This window comes from Melospiza georgiana, chromosome 15 (genome assembly GCF_028018845.1).
Source record: "Melospiza georgiana isolate bMelGeo1 chromosome 15, bMelGeo1.pri, whole genome shotgun sequence".
Taxonomy (NCBI): domain Eukaryota; kingdom Metazoa; phylum Chordata; class Aves; order Passeriformes; family Passerellidae; genus Melospiza; species Melospiza georgiana.
In genome coordinates this window covers 108,911-125,327 of record NC_080444.1, presented here as the reverse complement: position 1 = coordinate 125,327, position 16,417 = coordinate 108,911, and the positions used below count along the sequence as shown (strand labels likewise).

The 16,417-nt window shown below is 47.9% G+C and overlaps 2 protein-coding genes and 1 long non-coding RNA gene across 6 annotated transcripts; all 3 read left to right on the top strand.

Annotated features, from left to right (window-relative positions):
• Positions 1 to 226: 226 nt before the first annotated feature.
• Positions 227 to 3,261, top strand: EGR1 (early growth response 1). Its single transcript, XM_058034709.1, has 2 exons — positions 227 to 570; positions 875 to 3,261. The coding sequence occupies exons 1-2, from the start codon at positions 336 to 338 to the stop codon at positions 2,167 to 2,169; spliced, it is 1,530 nt and encodes a 509-aa protein (XP_057890692.1). The 5' UTR covers positions 227 to 335; the 3' UTR covers positions 2,170 to 3,261.
• Positions 3,262 to 4,450: 1,189 nt separating this feature from the next.
• Positions 4,451 to 6,901, top strand: LOC131089795 (uncharacterized). The gene is made up of 3 exons (XR_009115270.1): positions 4,451 to 4,804; positions 4,985 to 5,145; positions 6,660 to 6,901. It is a non-coding gene; the product is annotated as an uncharacterized LOC131089795 (long non-coding RNA).
• Positions 6,902 to 6,904: 3 nt separating this feature from the next.
• On the top strand, positions 6,905 to 14,572 carry LOC131089794 (nascent polypeptide-associated complex subunit alpha, muscle-specific form-like). Of its 4 annotated transcripts, none has more exons than XM_058034759.1 (6): positions 6,905 to 8,552; positions 8,659 to 8,780; positions 11,124 to 11,184; positions 11,889 to 12,081; positions 13,566 to 13,725; positions 13,886 to 14,572. In XM_058034759.1, the coding sequence occupies exons 1-4, from the start codon at positions 7,660 to 7,662 to the stop codon at positions 11,896 to 11,898; spliced, it is 1,086 nt and encodes a 361-aa protein (XP_057890742.1). In that variant the 5' UTR covers positions 6,905 to 7,659; the 3' UTR covers positions 11,899 to 12,081; positions 13,566 to 13,725; positions 13,886 to 14,572. The 4 variants fall into 4 exon arrangements, 3 of the variants coding, with proteins under 3 accessions (XP_057890742.1, XP_057890740.1, XP_057890741.1); XM_058034757.1 differs by having other exon boundaries at positions 13,563 to 13,725; XM_058034758.1 differs by having other exon boundaries at positions 13,563 to 13,764.
• The last annotated feature ends 1,845 nt before the right edge of the window (positions 14,573 to 16,417 follow it).

Below are 16,417 nucleotides of genomic sequence, written 5' to 3'. Positions count from 1 at the left end.
CCAGGAGGGGTCCTCCGGCCCGCATCCATATAAGGGCTTCCTGCTTTCCATATATGGCCATGTACGTCAGAGCTGGGGCGGGCTGCGGCCGGTGAGACCCGATATATAGAGGCGGTGCCGGGGCGGGCGGGGAGCCGAGCGCTTCCAGCGGGCAGAGCCGGGGGGAGCCCCGGGCGGGCGGGCGGGCAGGCAGCCGAGAGCTTTCAGCGGGCAGCGCCGGGGCAACAGCGGCGCAGAGCGCAGAGCAGGCGACGGCCGCCTCGCCGCAGCCGGCCCGTCCGCCGGCCCCGCGGCGGCAGCGCCATCACCCGTCAGAGTCGGAGCCCGGCGCCCTCATGGCCGCGGCCAAGGCAGAGATGCAGCTCTTACCCCCGCTGCAGATCTCCGACCCCTTTGGCGCCTTCCCGCACTCGCCCCCTGCCATGGACACTCACTATCCCAAGCTGGAGGAGATGATGCTGCTCAGCGGCGGGGGTCCGCAGTTCCTTGCCCAGCCCGGGGCACCCGAGAGTGCGGGCTTCGGCGCCGCCGGGGAGCCCGGAGAGCAGCACTTCGAGCACCTCGCGGCAGGTAAGCGCGCTGACCTCGCCCAGGCGGGCGGGGAGTCCCGGTCTGCAGCGGGGGCAGCGACGCCGGCGGGAATTCCGCGCCGCAGCGTCGCCTCTGTCCCGGCGGCCGCGCGGGGGGATTCTCCTGCGTGCGTCATCGGCTCCGGACTAGCTGCGGCTGGAGACCTGCCAGCGACGCTGCAATATGTTACGCTCAATTAGTAATTAACCAGAATCTGGGGCTGCGCTGTTAGAGGGAGGGCTCGCGAAGCACCGGCAGCAGCTGCAGTAACTGCTGGAATTAATCGCTATTCCTTTCTTTGCAGACACTTTCCCCGAAATCTCCCTGAACAACGAGAAAACCTTGCCAGAAACCAGCTATCCCAACCAAACGACGAGACTGCCACCGATAACCTACACGGGGCGCTTCTCCTTAGAGCCGGCCCCCAATAGCAGCAACCCCCTATGGCCAGAGCCCCTCTTCAGTCTCGTCAGTGGGCTGGTGGGCATGGCTAATGCACCTCCCACATCTACGCCTACTTCATCATCACCATCCTCCTCCTCGCAGAGCTCCCCATTGAGCTGCTCTGTCCAAGCCAGTGAGAACAATCCAATTTATTCGGCTGCACCAACATTCCCCAATTCCAGCTCCGACATTTTTCCTGAATCCCAGACCCAATCTTTCCCCAACCCCTCTGGAGCCCCCATCCAGTATCCACCTCCAGCTTACCCGACTGCTAAAACCAACTTTCAGGTGCCAATGATCCCGGATTACTTGTTCCCTCAGCAACAGGGTGAGCTCAGTCTTGTTCCAGCTGATCAGAAGCCCTTCCCAGCTCTTGAGACCAGAGCACAGCAGCCTTCCCTCACGCCACTGTCCACCATCAAGGCATTTGCTACGCAGACTGGCTCCCAAGAGCTGAAGCTCAATGCTAATTATCAGTCTCAGCTGATCAAGCCCAGCAGGATGAGGAAATACCCCAACCGTCCCAGCAAGACGCCTCCTCATGAGCGTCCCTATGCCTGCCCAGTGGAGTCCTGTGACCGGAGGTTTTCACGATCTGATGAGCTAACACGGCACATACGCATCCACACGGGACAGAAACCTTTCCAGTGCCGCATTTGCATGCGGAACTTCAGCAGGAGTGACCACTTGACTACGCACATCCGCACGCACACAGGAGAGAAGCCATTTGCTTGTGACATTTGTGGCAGAAAGTTTGCCAGAAGTGATGAGAGGAAGAGGCACACTAAAATCCACCTTAGGCAGAAGGACAAGAAAGTGGAAAAGGCAGCTCCAGCCTCAACTGCTTCCCCAGTTCCTGCCTATTCATCCGCTGTGACTACATCCTACCCTTCCTCCATCGCCACCACTTATCCCTCCCCGGTGCGCACAGCGTATTCTTCTCCTGCTCCCTCTTCCTATCCCTCCCCTGCACACACCACATTCCCATCTCCTTCTATAGCAACCACTTACCCCTCTGGCACTGCCACTTTTCAGACCCAAGTGGCCACTTCCTTCTCATCTCCAGGAGTCACCAACAATTTCAGCTCACAGGTAACCTCAGCACTTTCAGACATGAACTCAGCCTTTTCTCCAAGGACAATTGAGATCTGCTGAGGCTACCTTCTGGAACAGGATAATTCACCTTTTCCATTGGTATTATCAGACATGGAGTCTCCGATTACTCCCACAACACCATACGTTGCAAGGCTATTTAGTTTAAACTTCAGCTGCCTGAATCAACTGCTGCTTAAGTTTTTCACCTCTGTTGAATGACTTAATTTGCATGGATTGTGGATATAAGTTCAATATAACTTTCCCCATAAACAATAGCCTTTTATTAGGAAGAAAGGACTTTTGATTAAGTATCTAGCTAATGTAAATTGTACATGTGCCATGGTTTTGCTTTCCTTTAGGTACTATTGATGTGGAAAAAATCTTTGCATATTCATATTGTATAATTTGGAGTTTGCAGGGCCACATTTTGTAGATGTTAATTCTATTTCAGTGACAATGCTATAATGCGTTTCAAACTTCTTTGGGAACAGCACTTACTGTATTTGAGCATGTTGGAGTGATGTTATGTAATTATCATCTGATGAGACACTCACATGTGGCAGAAGTTTTTTTTAAAAGTTACAAGTCTTGGTGCCTTTTTGTGAAGCCTTGCTGACGTCATGCGTTTGTGTGAGTGGATGCTTTGCATCTTGCCTTAAAGTGGAAGGGATGTTACTCAAAGAATGTAAGGAAGAGCAGGGAATGGGTGGGGAGAGGAACAAGAGCAAGGGCCAGGGGATGGAATGTAAGAAAAAAAAAAAGACCCCAAAAAAGAAAACAAAACAACCAAAACCAAACAATCAGAAAAACAACAACAACAGAAAAACAACAAGCAAAAAACCAAACCAACCCCAGACCCTCTCCCCCTCCACCTCTCAAAGTCTATTTTTGTTACAAAAATGTAAATTTATATATATATATATATATATTCAGGAGTTGGAATGTTGTAGTTACCTACTGAGTAGGCAGCAATTTTTGTATGTTATGAACATGCAGTTCATTATTTTGTGGTTTATTTTTACTTTGTAATTGTGTTTGTTAAAATGAAAGTGACTGTTTGGCTTCTAAACACATTGAATGCGCTTTTCTGCCATTGGGATATTTGGTGTACAATACCCTTCAGAAAAAAAATAAATAAAACATCAAATTGTGCAGACTTACACTTTCCTTGAAATTACTGCTTAGGAAGACTGCACCACAGCAATCCCAACTCTTTTAGTTGCTTCAAAGCCAACACATAACCACTTGTCTCCAGGAGAAAAAAAACCAAAACCAAACTGTTTAAAGAGAGGAGATAAAATCAATCTTATGTCCAGTTGCTTTCAAAAAACATGGATGGCGGACTCATGTCCTTGCATTAGGTGCATCACCACCTCTTTTGAAGTAACCACAATTACTGTCTCCTGGTCTAGCCTTCTGGAATGTTGATTGTGCTAAAAACTGACCAAGTAGGCTGTCAAGCAATGCTTGATGAGCCTGAGGGTGCCCCAGGTTCTCCAGAGCATTTTGAAATGAGTAATTTTCATGCCTAAAGAGGAAAAAAGAAGATAGGTTATCTTGGTGCATTGTGTGAAAAGTGGTCCAAGTAAGGGAGTAGTGCTTGGCTGTACAGGGATGAAGGCCGGTGCACCCTTGCTAGCGTAACATAAAGGAAATAAATGCATGGGACTTCTGCATCCACTACTTTCGTGGCCTTTGTCCCATAAAATGAGAACAGATTTCAGGGAAGAAAAATGCCTTATGAGAAAGCATTGCCTATACATTTTCTGCAAGATCTTTCGTTTGCTGTTGGCCTGAACACAGTATTTCTGTTTCTTAAAAAGTTTGCTTCTAGTCCAATTAGTAGGATGAGTCGGTTTCAAGGAGTTTGTTCCCAAGGAAACAGCAGGTGTTGTCACTGGCGGGGAAAACCGTCCCCTTGCAGGAAGTGCAGCGGCGAGGAAGGAAGCGAAAACCTCTCGCTTTTGCGCTTACGCGCAGAAGACACATTTGCTCGGAACTAAACCTCAGCTGTTTGTGATTTAAAAGCCAATTCAGGTCTGATAACTAGCGACAGGAACGGCCGCTCGGCTTGGCTCGAAGGAGACCACCGCCCCCCCCCCGCCTCCAGCGGTCGCGGTGCCGCGCCAGCGCCGGGAGCGCGCTGGGGGCGGCCCCGGCTGAACAGAAGCACCGTCCCCGCTGTCCCCGTCCGGAACAGGACCGACCATATTTGGCATTTCCTCCGTGCCTTTTATGGCACTTCCGCGGCCCAAAAAAGGAGTTTCCTGCTCAGGGGTTCCGGGGCTGCGCCGCGCAGCCGCCGTGATGCCGCAGCGCCCTCCCCCTCCCCTTTCCCCCCAGCTCTCCCCCTCCGCCCCCTCCCCTCGGGAGGCCCTCTCCGGCGGAGGCCGGGCCCGCGCCGGCGGTGGGTCACGCGCCTGCGAGCCGCGGAGCTCTGCTCTGCAGTGGGCCGAGGGGCGGGCTGCGGCTTTCCGTGGGGCTTCCCAAGGCCGCTGGCGCACAGGCCGGCCATCAGCGCTTCCTCGCTGCTGGTTACTGCTCGTTTTCGTTTAGTGGGGACTGAGTCGCTCTTTATACACGCCTCCGAAATAGGTAGGATACCTTTGGCCTGGGGAGTGCTGCAGAGGCCAGAGACCTTGTCCACCCAGGCTTTTGCTCTGCAGACCTTTTCCGTAAGCGACTGTTTACGTGGGTAAGTGTGGATAGTCCTCGACTTGGTGTCTGGTTTGCACTAGAGGAAAAACTATTGTTCGGTTTTCTTTGTTTTTCCCTTAGAAATAAGGAGCTAAAAATTAGTTCGAGCGTACTCGGAGCCCAGGATCTGGTGTGGTACGCTATGTGGCCTGTTGCACTGTGTCCTTTTGTTTTCTAGAAATGCCACTGGAGATTTTCTGTAAAGCTGGTAAAATGAACTGTTACAGATATTTCTGCTGTGATTGCGAACTGCACTTACTGAGTAGGTCATGGGCACTGACTGGAGAGATGAAACAACACGGAGAAAAGAGCTGTAGGCAGAGACTTTGTAGTCAAGAGGTATGTGGTCATGGGCTTTTTTTTCCTTTAGGGTTTTCACTCGTACATGTCTGGACTTTGTGCATCTGAGCAAGACCTCAAGTAGCCCCAAGAAAAATGACTCTAAACTGATAGCTGGCAGACTGAAGGTGATCTGAGCTGTGGCAGGTGCCCTTAGAAGGGCTGTCCCCCAAGTAGGTGCTCACCACTGTCGGGTTGGACTAAAGCTGAGTGTAGCGGCTGAAGGCTGACTCATGAAGAGTGTGTTTGACCCGTTCTGAACCAAACTAGTAACTAGGCTTGACCCCTTCTAAAGGAAATTGCACTGTTAACTAGGGCTAGCATATTTAGTGCCTTTTTGGTATAAGTGACTGTATATTTCAAATGTTTTCTGTTTGTTGCCCACTAGACTTTAGAATCCTGAAGAGTTTTGAGTGTAGATAATAAATTTATGAAGAGGGCTTGGTGGTGTGATTGCTGAGCTAAACACTCATGTTTTTACCTGTGTGCATTATCATAATTTAGCCCTAATAAGTACTAGTTAAACCTAGAAAAGAGATTGCATGTTTTAAAGTGCACAAAGACTTTTGGATGAAATGTGAGATGTAGCTAAAGACCAGGAACTTTAAAAATAGTTAAGCTTCTGTGCTATAATCAAAGATCAACCTTGACTGATAGCCTAATGATGTATGGTCTTGAATGAAACTCTGTCTTCTAAATAGCTGAGGCTGTTGCTTATACATAATCTCTAGCACTTTCCAGGCTTCAATTTGTGATAATTTTTTGTCACTGTCATAACAAAAACAGTGGATATACAGAAGTATTTTCTGTGTGTATTTCACTTCCATAAATACAAAAAACATTATCAAAGTATGCTTTCTGTTCCTTTTTTTTTTTTTTTCTAACAAGCCTAAAGGCTTATTCTTTTCTGTTGTGAGCTTTTCATGCCCCATTTTCACATCTCCAAACACAAATGATGTTTGACAATAATACTACTGGTAAATGTTGATAGTTGAAAGTTCTGCTATTCGTGTCCTCTGTTAGGTTGACCTGGGTAATATGACGTGACTTCTCTTATGCCAGCTACTGTGATAGTGGGCTTCTCCTGTAGCAGTACAACTGTTGATCAGTAAGAGATCTGCGAATGTCAGAGTTGGAGAGATGGGGAGAACGAGTTTCGATTTGATCGTTAAAAGGCCCAGAATGCTTTCATCCTTTTGGTAAAATGCAGTTAAAACTTTAAAACAGACTGAGTGTTGCTTTTTTTGTCTGTGGCTGTTTTTCAAACTGACCAGGGTAGTTGGGGATGGCTTTAGAAGCTCATGGAAACATGTTTTATAATGACTATCTAAAATTTGTTTATCCTAATTACTGCACTTGTTTGACTGCACCAGTATGTATAGCTCTCAGGTTGTCTACCAGAATGTGGTAAGTGGGCAAGGTGATCAGTGACCAGTGGATGGAAGCAGTTGGTATAGCTCAGCTCTCGATTTCTGGTGCGACTCTTAGCCTCCGTTCTTGTTTGTGTGCTTTAGGTGGTCCACTGGTATTACACTGAGACCCCCTCAGCAACTGGCCAACAGACCCGGTTCATCACTCCTGTGAGAATTGCTATTGAGGAGTAAATTTGTGTTTGAGTGATTATGTAATTTTTTAATGTATTATTATGTTGAGTCTTAGTCATGTTAATTGTTTTAAATGATAGTTTTGATACTTTGAGGTAAGCTTTTTGTGGTTTTTTGTTTGAGTTTTTTGGTAACTAAATATTATACAAGATTTTAGTAATTTTAATTTTTGTGGTTTAACTGTAATTTGGGTAAGAGTGTATAAATTGTTTTTTAAGTTTATAGTATGTATTGGATTATTTGATTTACAATTTAAATTTTGTGCAGGGTAAGGTTAGTTGTTAAGAGGTATACTAACAACGTATGTAGAAAATGGATTTTTAGGATTGGTGACTGATAAACACTATTTGGATGTGTGGTTTTAGTTAGTGTTGCTTATTAGTTTTGTTTTGGTTGTAGAACTATTTATGATGGGGTTTTTTTGTGTGTTTTAAATAAGGTTTGACACAGTGAGTAGGAATCTCATATGATTTTTTTTTTATGGAAACAGAAGTATAACTTTTTCTGTAGGTTATGAAATTTACGGGACTACTTTATTGACTATTTACTAAGTCTTGTACTTGAGTAGGGTTTTGAAACTCTGATTTTGACATCAAAGAAGAAAATGAGTAACCGAAGGAGGTAGAGAAGTTTTCTCCTTATGGGATAAAAAGGGTTTAACATAGAAACTGCTTTGTCTAATCTTCCGTGGGGGGGTGTCCGTGGGACGGCCGGGCCGCGCGCGGGACTCGGCAGCGGGAGCGCAGCGAGCTGTGCGCGTTGGGCGGGAGGCGGCGCCGCCCTCAGCGAGCAGAGCTGAGCCGAGCAGAGCGAGCGGCTCCGAGTTCAGCCGAAACGAACCGAGCTGAGCCGAACCCAGCGAGCGGCTCCGAGTTCGGCCGAACCGAGCCGAGCTGAGCCAAAGAGGCGAATGCAGCCGATAATAGCCGAGCTTCGCCGAGCGCAGCATCACGCGCAGGGCAGGGCGGGTTCGGGGTGGAGCCGGGGCTCTGTGAGGCCCGCTTGTCCCTCTCTCTCCCTCTCTTTCCTCCTCCTCGTATTCCTCTTCTTTGTCCCCGAGACCCTACTCTCGTCTCCCTCCCAATCCCGACTCCCTGTCCCCGCCGCTTTTTCTTGGCTGTCCCTACCCCGCTACTCCCTTCTGTTCCCCCTCTCTCCCTCCTCTGTCCACCCTCCCTCTACCCCTCTCCCGGGCTTTCCCTTTCCCTCCCGCATTCCTGCACAGCCCGACCTCCCTCGCCGCCCTTTCTCATGCCCTGCTCTCGCTCCTGTCTTCCCGTGCCCCGTTTTCCTCTTTGCCCCGCAGCCGCGGGGCTCGGGGTGCCGGAGAATAAAGGCCCGAGGTCCGGAGCCCGGCGCCGCTCGGTCCTTGCAGGAGTCCCCGCACGGGGCCGGAGGCTCTCGGCGGATCCCCCCGTGCCGGTCAGACGCCTCGCCCGACAGCGCCGGAGCTGCGGCTTTCCCGGCACGGCGCCGAGAGCGGCCCCCGCTCAGTGCCGCGCCGTGCCCGCCGTCGGTGCCGCTCCCTCTCGCTGCCCCTGGCCCGGGACAGCGAGGCTGGGGAGGAACCTCAACGCTTCTGGGGGCCGCCCCCCCTTTCTTGTTGCAGCAGAATCCCTTTCTGCGGGCATGGACGTGTGGAAAGGGCTTGGAGGAAGCGCTGCGCTGCTGTCCGGGGCAGTCGGACTCGTTCTGTGCCTTCTTTAGGGGTCAGGAAAAGGGGGTGAAGACTCGGGGCTCTGATGCCTTTTGGGGCATCCCAAGGTCCCCAGGAGAGGGAGCCCCACTACGGTGCAGGAGCGGGTGGGTGAAGGGCGGGGGGGGTCACGCTGGGTGCCTCAGCTCCCTTTTGCATGGAGCTGCTGAGTGGAGGGGTTTATGGGGCGCTCCCGGCTCTGTCTCATGGAAGGACTGCGAGAGCTTCTCACAGGGTCGGGGGGAACACCTGGATCCGCGCTTGGGTACGTGGAGCATCGCTTAAAGGAGGTGCCGAGGGGCGAATCTTTGTGCCGGGGAGCAGCAGCCGAACAGGTGAGCCCGTGTGGGTTTGGAGCGGGGACTTTTGTCCTTCCCCTTCTCAATTTCACCTTGTCAATCACTCCCCGGTGCCCCCAGGGTAAAACAAAACATAACAAAACAAAAAAAAAAAAAAAAAAAAAAAAAAGGAGCTTATGAGGACAAAATAAATTAAAATAAATTAAACATAGAGAAGTAACTCCTCTTTCATTATTGTCTGTGTTTGAACTGGGGGTGATCCCCCTTCACTTGCGGTTTCAAGGGTGTTGATTGAAGGTAAACCTGCCTTTTCCAGGCTGTTAGGGGTATCACAGGGGTGACAGGGAATCCCTGCATTCTATTTTAAATGGAAAGGGAAAAATGTTGTATATAAATATATACTATGTATATAAATATATATACATTTATATACGATGTATATAAATATACCAAAACACAATAATAGAAATCAATAAAATACATGATACTAGTTATACTGTATATGTCTTATTATATGTCATATATATTCTGTATCTAAATGTAGAACATATAATAGTAAATATAATATAATGTAGTAATATATAATAGTAAATATAATATAGTATACGACCACTTAGGAATGTAAATATAAAAATATAAATATAAAAATGTTTTCATATAGTTTAAAATAAGGGGGTTTTTTTGGTTTTTATATGGTAATAAGGAGAGGTTTTATTATGAAAATTATAAATATAAATAAAGGTAGATATCTAAGTATAGAAATATATCATAAATACATAAAGATATATATAAAAGTAAAAAATTACATTAATAGAAGTATTAGCAGTATATATGATATATAATAAAAATTATTACATTCTGATGTCTGTTATATACATTTATGAATATAATGCACTGATATAAACTATAAATGCACACGTGAATATAATTATGAAAAATAGAAATATAAATAAATATAGTTGAAAAGAAAGAGCGTTTTATGGTTTGTGTTTGGTTAGAGGAAGGGCTTTTTTTAAAGAATATGAATATACTGAATAATGTTATATAGTTCTAAATATAGAAATATAAAATCAATATATTAAGATATATATTAAATATATAAAATATGAGTAAATAGTAATAGGAAGGGATGTAGTATAGAATATAAATAACACTATACATCAATATTAATTTTAGATGTGAATGTGAATATAAATATGAAAATCTAAAAATTTTAAATTTTTAAAATTTTTAAAATTTATATTTAAAATATTTAAAATAAAGTGGTTTTTTGGTTTTTATTTGGGTAGAAGCAGGAGTTTTATTTTAAATAATATAAGCACTATATAAATATAAATCTCAATATAGAAATATATAATCAATATATAAAGATATGTAAAAAAGAAGAAATGCAAATGAACTAATAGGAATATATGTAATATAGAATCTAAATTGCATTAAACGTCAATATACATTATAAATATAAATGTGGATATAATTTGAGAAACATAGAAAATATATTTAAATATTATTTTTTTAAAAAGGGTTGGTTTTCTTTTGTTTGTTTTTAATGGGTTAGAGGCAGGGTTGTTTTTATTTTTTTCTAGCGGGTTGTTTTTTGGCATTTATTTTAGAGGAATTTTTGGCGGGGATCGTCCCTGTTCTTTTTTGCCGCCTTCCTTGCCCGCAGCCCCGAGGCGCTCTGCGCCCCCGGCTGGGGCGGGCGGCAGTGCTGCCGCCTTGTGGGCAGAGCACGGTACTGCAGTCCTCCACCTACAGGCAGCCGAGAGGCTGCCACCTTGGGAGTGGCGTGTCGCGGGTGTCGCGGACTCGCTTGACCTTCTCAAGGTGGCGGCAAAAATCGCAGACCCCGGTAAACCTGCTGCCTTGTGGACAGAGAGTAGTACTGTAGCCCCCCCGAGCCAACGCCCTGCTTATCGCCGCTAGGTGCCGGGGGAAGAACGCGGCTGCCGATCGAGGGAAGGGCGAGGGGCAGGCGCGGTCTGTAAGTGGCGGGGAGGGATGAAGGAGATTCAGGAGTGCAAAGGGACATGATGGCTGAGAAAAATGGCAGGAGCGGGGGCGGCCCGGCGGGGCCGGTTTCGGCGGGCGGCGGAGGCGCGGTCGCAGCGCTGCGCGGGCCGGGGCAGCGGGCGGGGGCGGGCGAGCGGCGTGGGAACAGGGCTGCAGCCCCCGAGCCCGCGCACTCCCCGCTCCAGGCGCTGCGAGCGACCGCGGGCCGGACAATCCCGGCGGGGCGGCCCCGGGGCGGCGGGCAGGCGGCGGAGCGGGGCCGTGGCGCTCCCCGCCCTCGCTGCCGCCAGCTTTGGAAGGTCGGGCCGGGCGCCCGCCCCGTCCCGCTGCCTCCCGGTCTCTGTAAACTCCTCTCTGACTTCGCAGGTCCGTGCTGGTTGCCGTGTCCTCGGTGGGCAGAGAGCTCTGACCTTGGCCGGATGGGCTGGTGAGTATTGGATCAATGGGATGTGCTTTTATATATTTAGTGACCTTTACAAATTTATTCCCCAGGTTTTTTGAGTTCATAGAATCATGGAATAACTCAGGTGGGAAGAGGCTCTAAAGATCACCTCATTCCAAGCCTGCTGCCGTGGGCAGGGACATTTTTCCCAAGACCAGGTTGCTCAGAGCCTCATCCCAGAGCAGCCACAGCATCTCTGAGCAACCTGTGCCAGCCAGGTGCCAGAGGAGGAAGAAAGCCCTTCCCACATGGAGCAGAGGCTGCTGCAGCTTCGTGTAGCCTTGTGTCACCGAGTGTGTGAGACAGAAAGGGCCTTCCCATGGAGGAATAACAGCACTGAAAGATCTTTTCGGGAAAAGAAGAGCAATGGAACGCCAAAGTACCCTTCAGTTCTTCCAGCAGATTTGGGAACAACTTGAAGCAGCAGCAGAGCTGGCCTGGTGCCTGGCAGCTCTGCAGGCAGTGGGGATGGAGAAGCTGCAGTTATCTGTCTTCTTGGCCGAGTCTTTAAAAATGAGGCACTTTTCTGTAGTTCCTTTTCAAGCATTACGTGAAAGTTCCCCCTAGAAGTCCAAAGGCAGCTGTTTTCTTAGCAAAAGGAAGTCAGGAAGAGGCAAAGCAGGCAAGGACATCAGATAAGTCTGGGTAAAAAACTTGCCTAACCTATTTTCCCCTCCTCCTCCAAACAGCCAATTCTGAAGCACTGAGCAGAGAGCTGCCTGGGAGGCAGAGCAGAGCCGATCTCTGAGAGCTGACACGGGAGCTCTGGTGAGGACAGCTGCTCCCCTGCCTCGGTGTGGGACCTGCTGAGCTCCCGTTCCTGTGGTGGGAGTGTTTCTCCTCTCATCCAGCCAAGCCAGAGACCTCCTAGAGAATGGGCAGGTAAGGTTTAAGTACTGAGATCTCCCAAGTAAGAAGTGACATGGCAACAGGAAATGGCCTCAAGTTGCAGCAGGGAAGGCTTAGATTGGATTTGAGGAAAAATTTCTTCACTGAAAGGGTGGTCAGGCATAGGAGCAGGCTGCCCAGGGCACTCCCCATTGCTGGAGACATTTAAAGCATGGCAAGATGTGGTATTTAGGGACCTGATTTGGGTGGGGGCTTGGCAGTGCTGGGGCAGCAGCTGGGATAGATGACCTTAGAAGGCTTTTCCAGCCTAAAGGGTCCTATGGTTCTGGAAAGCCTTGACCCCTCTGGCTCTGACATAGCACCTGGATGCTGACAGAAGGAGGCTGGTCATAGACCCTGGAGGTCCCTGTCCCACAGGGAGGGAGAGGACGAGGCAGTGTGGCCTGCAGGGAGGGTGTCATCCCCAGAGAGCAGCCAGTGACTCCATCCCTGCTCAGGGCTCTGGGTGCACCCTCGGGGTGGACGCCTGCCCTCAGGTTTCCCTCTGGGCACCCGGGAAGGGAACCAGGTCCATCCGTGTGGCAGCTGCAGGGCCTGCAGGCTCTGGGGCTCTGCAGCCGTGTGCCTTATCACAGGGTGGCAGGGACGTGACACTGCCCAGCCACGCCGCTGGCCTCGGATCCTTGCTGCTTTCCTCCTTATCCCATATGGATGTACCAGCAATCTTCTGTCTTTTCATTAAAACTGTCCTTGGGATAGTTCAAAGAGAGGGTAATTAGTTATTTCAAAGCCTAAATATTTTACCTATTGGCATTCAAGAGAAAAGACAAAAACCTGCTTTGCATCCTTCTGCCTGGAAGTCATTGTCTCACAGATAAGTGAGGAAGGGGCTGGCCGGGGTCAGCCTCTGCAGAGCCTCAGCTCTGGCTGCTCCTGCTTCCAGGGTAAACCCAAAAGCTGTCATGATCAAAAATGCAGGTAGCCCTTCTGTCTGGAGTCACAGGGGCCATTTCTTCTAAATTACTCAAGATGGGAAATCATTCTTCAGAACTTCAGAAGAAAGTTGGGAGCTTGGGAACTTCAGAAGAAAAAAAACCCAAAAACATACATACATTTATAAGAGTGTGTATATACATACATTTCCTTCAATAAGGAAGAAAATCTTAGAAATATCATGTCATGTCTGGCTTCCTAGAGAAGATCCTTGACTCTGGGCTTCTGAAAGCAAATGGCTGTGCATTTATAGGAGCATTATATGCCTCCCACAGTAATCTTCTACCCTTCCCCATGGAAAGGAGAGTTTGGTGATTTTGCTGTTCTGCTCTCCCAAGGGTGTTGCAGGCTGTGTGGCAGGGAGCAAGGCCTTTGATGCTGCTCATCAGACATTTTCCCACAGAATTCTCCCTGCAATGATAAAATTAGACTTGTGTAGTGAGCAGTCAAGTAGAGCAGGTAACATTAGAAAAGAATTGTTTCTGAGCGGCTGTTCACTAGCATGTGCTTCCCCTTTCCAGCAGAGTGCAGCCACCCAAGAAAGGATTTTTTGTGGCTCAGCCAGATGTTCTCCTGCCTCCCGCCAAGACCCTGAGATGGAGCTGAGTTTGCATTCCAATTTATTGGAACAGAGGCTCATCAGAAGTTTCCTCAGCTATCTGAGGCACAGAGCCCTGGAGCCAAGTAAGCCTGAGCTGCTGCATGCTTGCTGTGAGCCTTGGGGTGAGCGTGCATCATTGCAGGTTTGGGATTGACTGATATGTGCTAAGGAAACCAGAGGGAGGGAGGGAGGGAAATCCTCTGTTAACATGTGCCAATTCTTCTGTCAAACTCATGACGGCAGGACAGCGTGAAGACTGAAAGTGTAAGAAGATGTGGAGGGAAACAGAGAATCTGACGGGAGCATCGAACGCACAAGTGCACAAATTTTGCTTGGATTTAAACTCAGAAGTTGTAAGGAATTTGGGAATGAGAAGGGACATTTCAGAAGGAGAAGAAGGAGAAGAAGTTGTTGTTACAGTCCTGGCATAATCTTTTGTTCTAGCTAATAAAGGAAGTTAGTTTAAATTTAAAAAAAAGAAAAAAAATGTGGGGTTTTTTTCTTCACTATTATATTCATTGGTGGTATATGGTGTGTTGTTTTATTTCTTGGTATTATTAACTCTGTGTAAATTGTTTTTTGAGTGAAGCTAACTTTCTGGATGGGTTGGTTTGTATTTGAGGTAGGATTAATTACAATAGGTTTCTTTAATAGAGTTCTGATAGGTATTACTTGGATTTTGGTTTTGTTTGCTGTATGTATAAACATACACATTTGGTAGGGCCAGCTTGGCTGCTGGAGTTTAGCAAATGACCTAAATTGTTTTTTTGTTACATCCTATGATCAGTTTTAGGCAGTGACTTTATACTGCTTTTAGGATTTTCTTATGCAATGGTGAGAAAATAGGCAGGTCTGATACTTGTTTGACTTTTTTTGTACTTAATGTTTCATGAAATTCTGTAAGCCAAGCGATCTACTGGTTAAACTATACCATCAACTCTTCCTCATTCCTTTGGGCCTATATTCCCCATTTCCCATGTCTCTCTGTCTACTTGTTATCATACCCAGCTAGGCCTCCTGTGAACTGGTCTTGCCAGAAGGGCTTGCTGAGTTTTCCACTGTGTGGAAAAGAGATCCCATTTGGAGCCTGAAGCCTCGTGTTTCCTGTAGGATTTCCACTCCTAGAATTGCACACTTTGAAGGATTTCTTATAGCAGAAGTTTTCTGGGAGCTAGGACTCTGGCTGGATTAGGGTCTCTGGACTCTCAGGTGAAGTGACCTTGAGACACTAGGGCATGCAGATTTCCTTGCTGTTGAAAAGAGCTATTGTACGCACCCAGGAGCCATGGTCTGAATGGGGGTGTCACCTCTTAAATTTGCAAATGTAACAGGATTTCTTCTAAATGAATGGTGCTAAGAACATAAGGTCTGGCTGGCTTTCGACTTAGAGGCGCCTCCTCTAAATTGGTCTTCAGATGCTAGGTTGGAAAGTGTTCCTACATATGCCAAATAGCCCTTGCTATGCAATTAATAAGCTTCAAATTACCATGGAGTTGCTGCCCCTGCAAAGATTTTGGCAGAGCCTGGTTGTGGTGCCCCATTCCACTCCACCCCCCTTAGCAGGTCCTTATGGTTGTATGGGGAATCATTGTGGAGCATGCCAAGCCAGCTCCATCCTGGGAACAGCACCTGTATTTTACCCTAAAATTTCTGTCCCATTATAGCTCCTGTTAGGATACAAATGTAACTCGGTTTCCACTGATTTTACCCCCAGTCATCTTTCCATACAAACATTGCTCTGCTCTCCAGAGGATTATTGTGAGCAGATGTGAGCTCTGCTGTCCCTTTGGACTGACAAAGACAGAGGTTTTGTCCCAAGTTCCTTTTGAACCTGTCCTGCACCTGTTACGAGTCCTCAGTCTCCTGCAATTTCGTGGGTCAGTGACATGTAAAACAGCACAGCTGGCTGGCATGCTTTGCTTATGAGGGGAGACAAGAGAAGAATCCCTCTGCTCACACCAGACCTGCAGCTGCCAAACCTCACCAAAGCACCTGAGGAGCCCCCAGGGACTGATGGTACAGAAGGGAGGTGATGGAGGACAGCACAGCAGGCAGCCTGCCCTCCATCTGGGTGTGAAGAAGGCAGGGCTGGGAACTGTAAGCAACATCCCAGCAGGTCTGGCTGATGGTGCCACCCTGAGGGCTTCCCCTGCCTTTGGGCAGTCCCAGCTGCTGCAGCTCACTTGACAGAGACTCATTGTCTATACTGTGCTTGGCTGCACTGGAGATGATGAAGCCGAGGACAGCAATGGTTGCCTTCACATCCCCTGATGCAGATGGGAAGGAGGGCAAGCTCTGTCACCTTGGGAAGGCATCTGCAGATTCATTGCTGCCCGTCTCTGGAGCGTGGCTCCATCGGGGGATCGTGGTAAGGAAAGCAGTGCTCACCTAACTCTGCACCTGAGGACAGCTTCAGGACCTTGTCATACTGTGGGAGAGCAGAGCTTCACAGTAAATACCAGCTAACATACTTAGTACCAGTGTTAACACTAACAATCCTTACCTAAATATTAATACTAGTAACACTATGCGTATTATTAGAGGCTGGTAGAGTTCTTAAGGCTGAGACTTGCATGAAGAACACAAAATTAATTAACGTTGCTGATTATGCTATTGTGTTGAAATACTTGGCCTCCACTGCAGTAGCCCCACACTTACCTCGATGGCCTGCCCCAGCAGGTCCCAAAACACCTGGATGCAGATCAGCTTAAGCTTCACTGATGTGATAAACAGAGTTCATTCTTTAAAATTTTTAAAAGTTTATTAAAGGTTAAA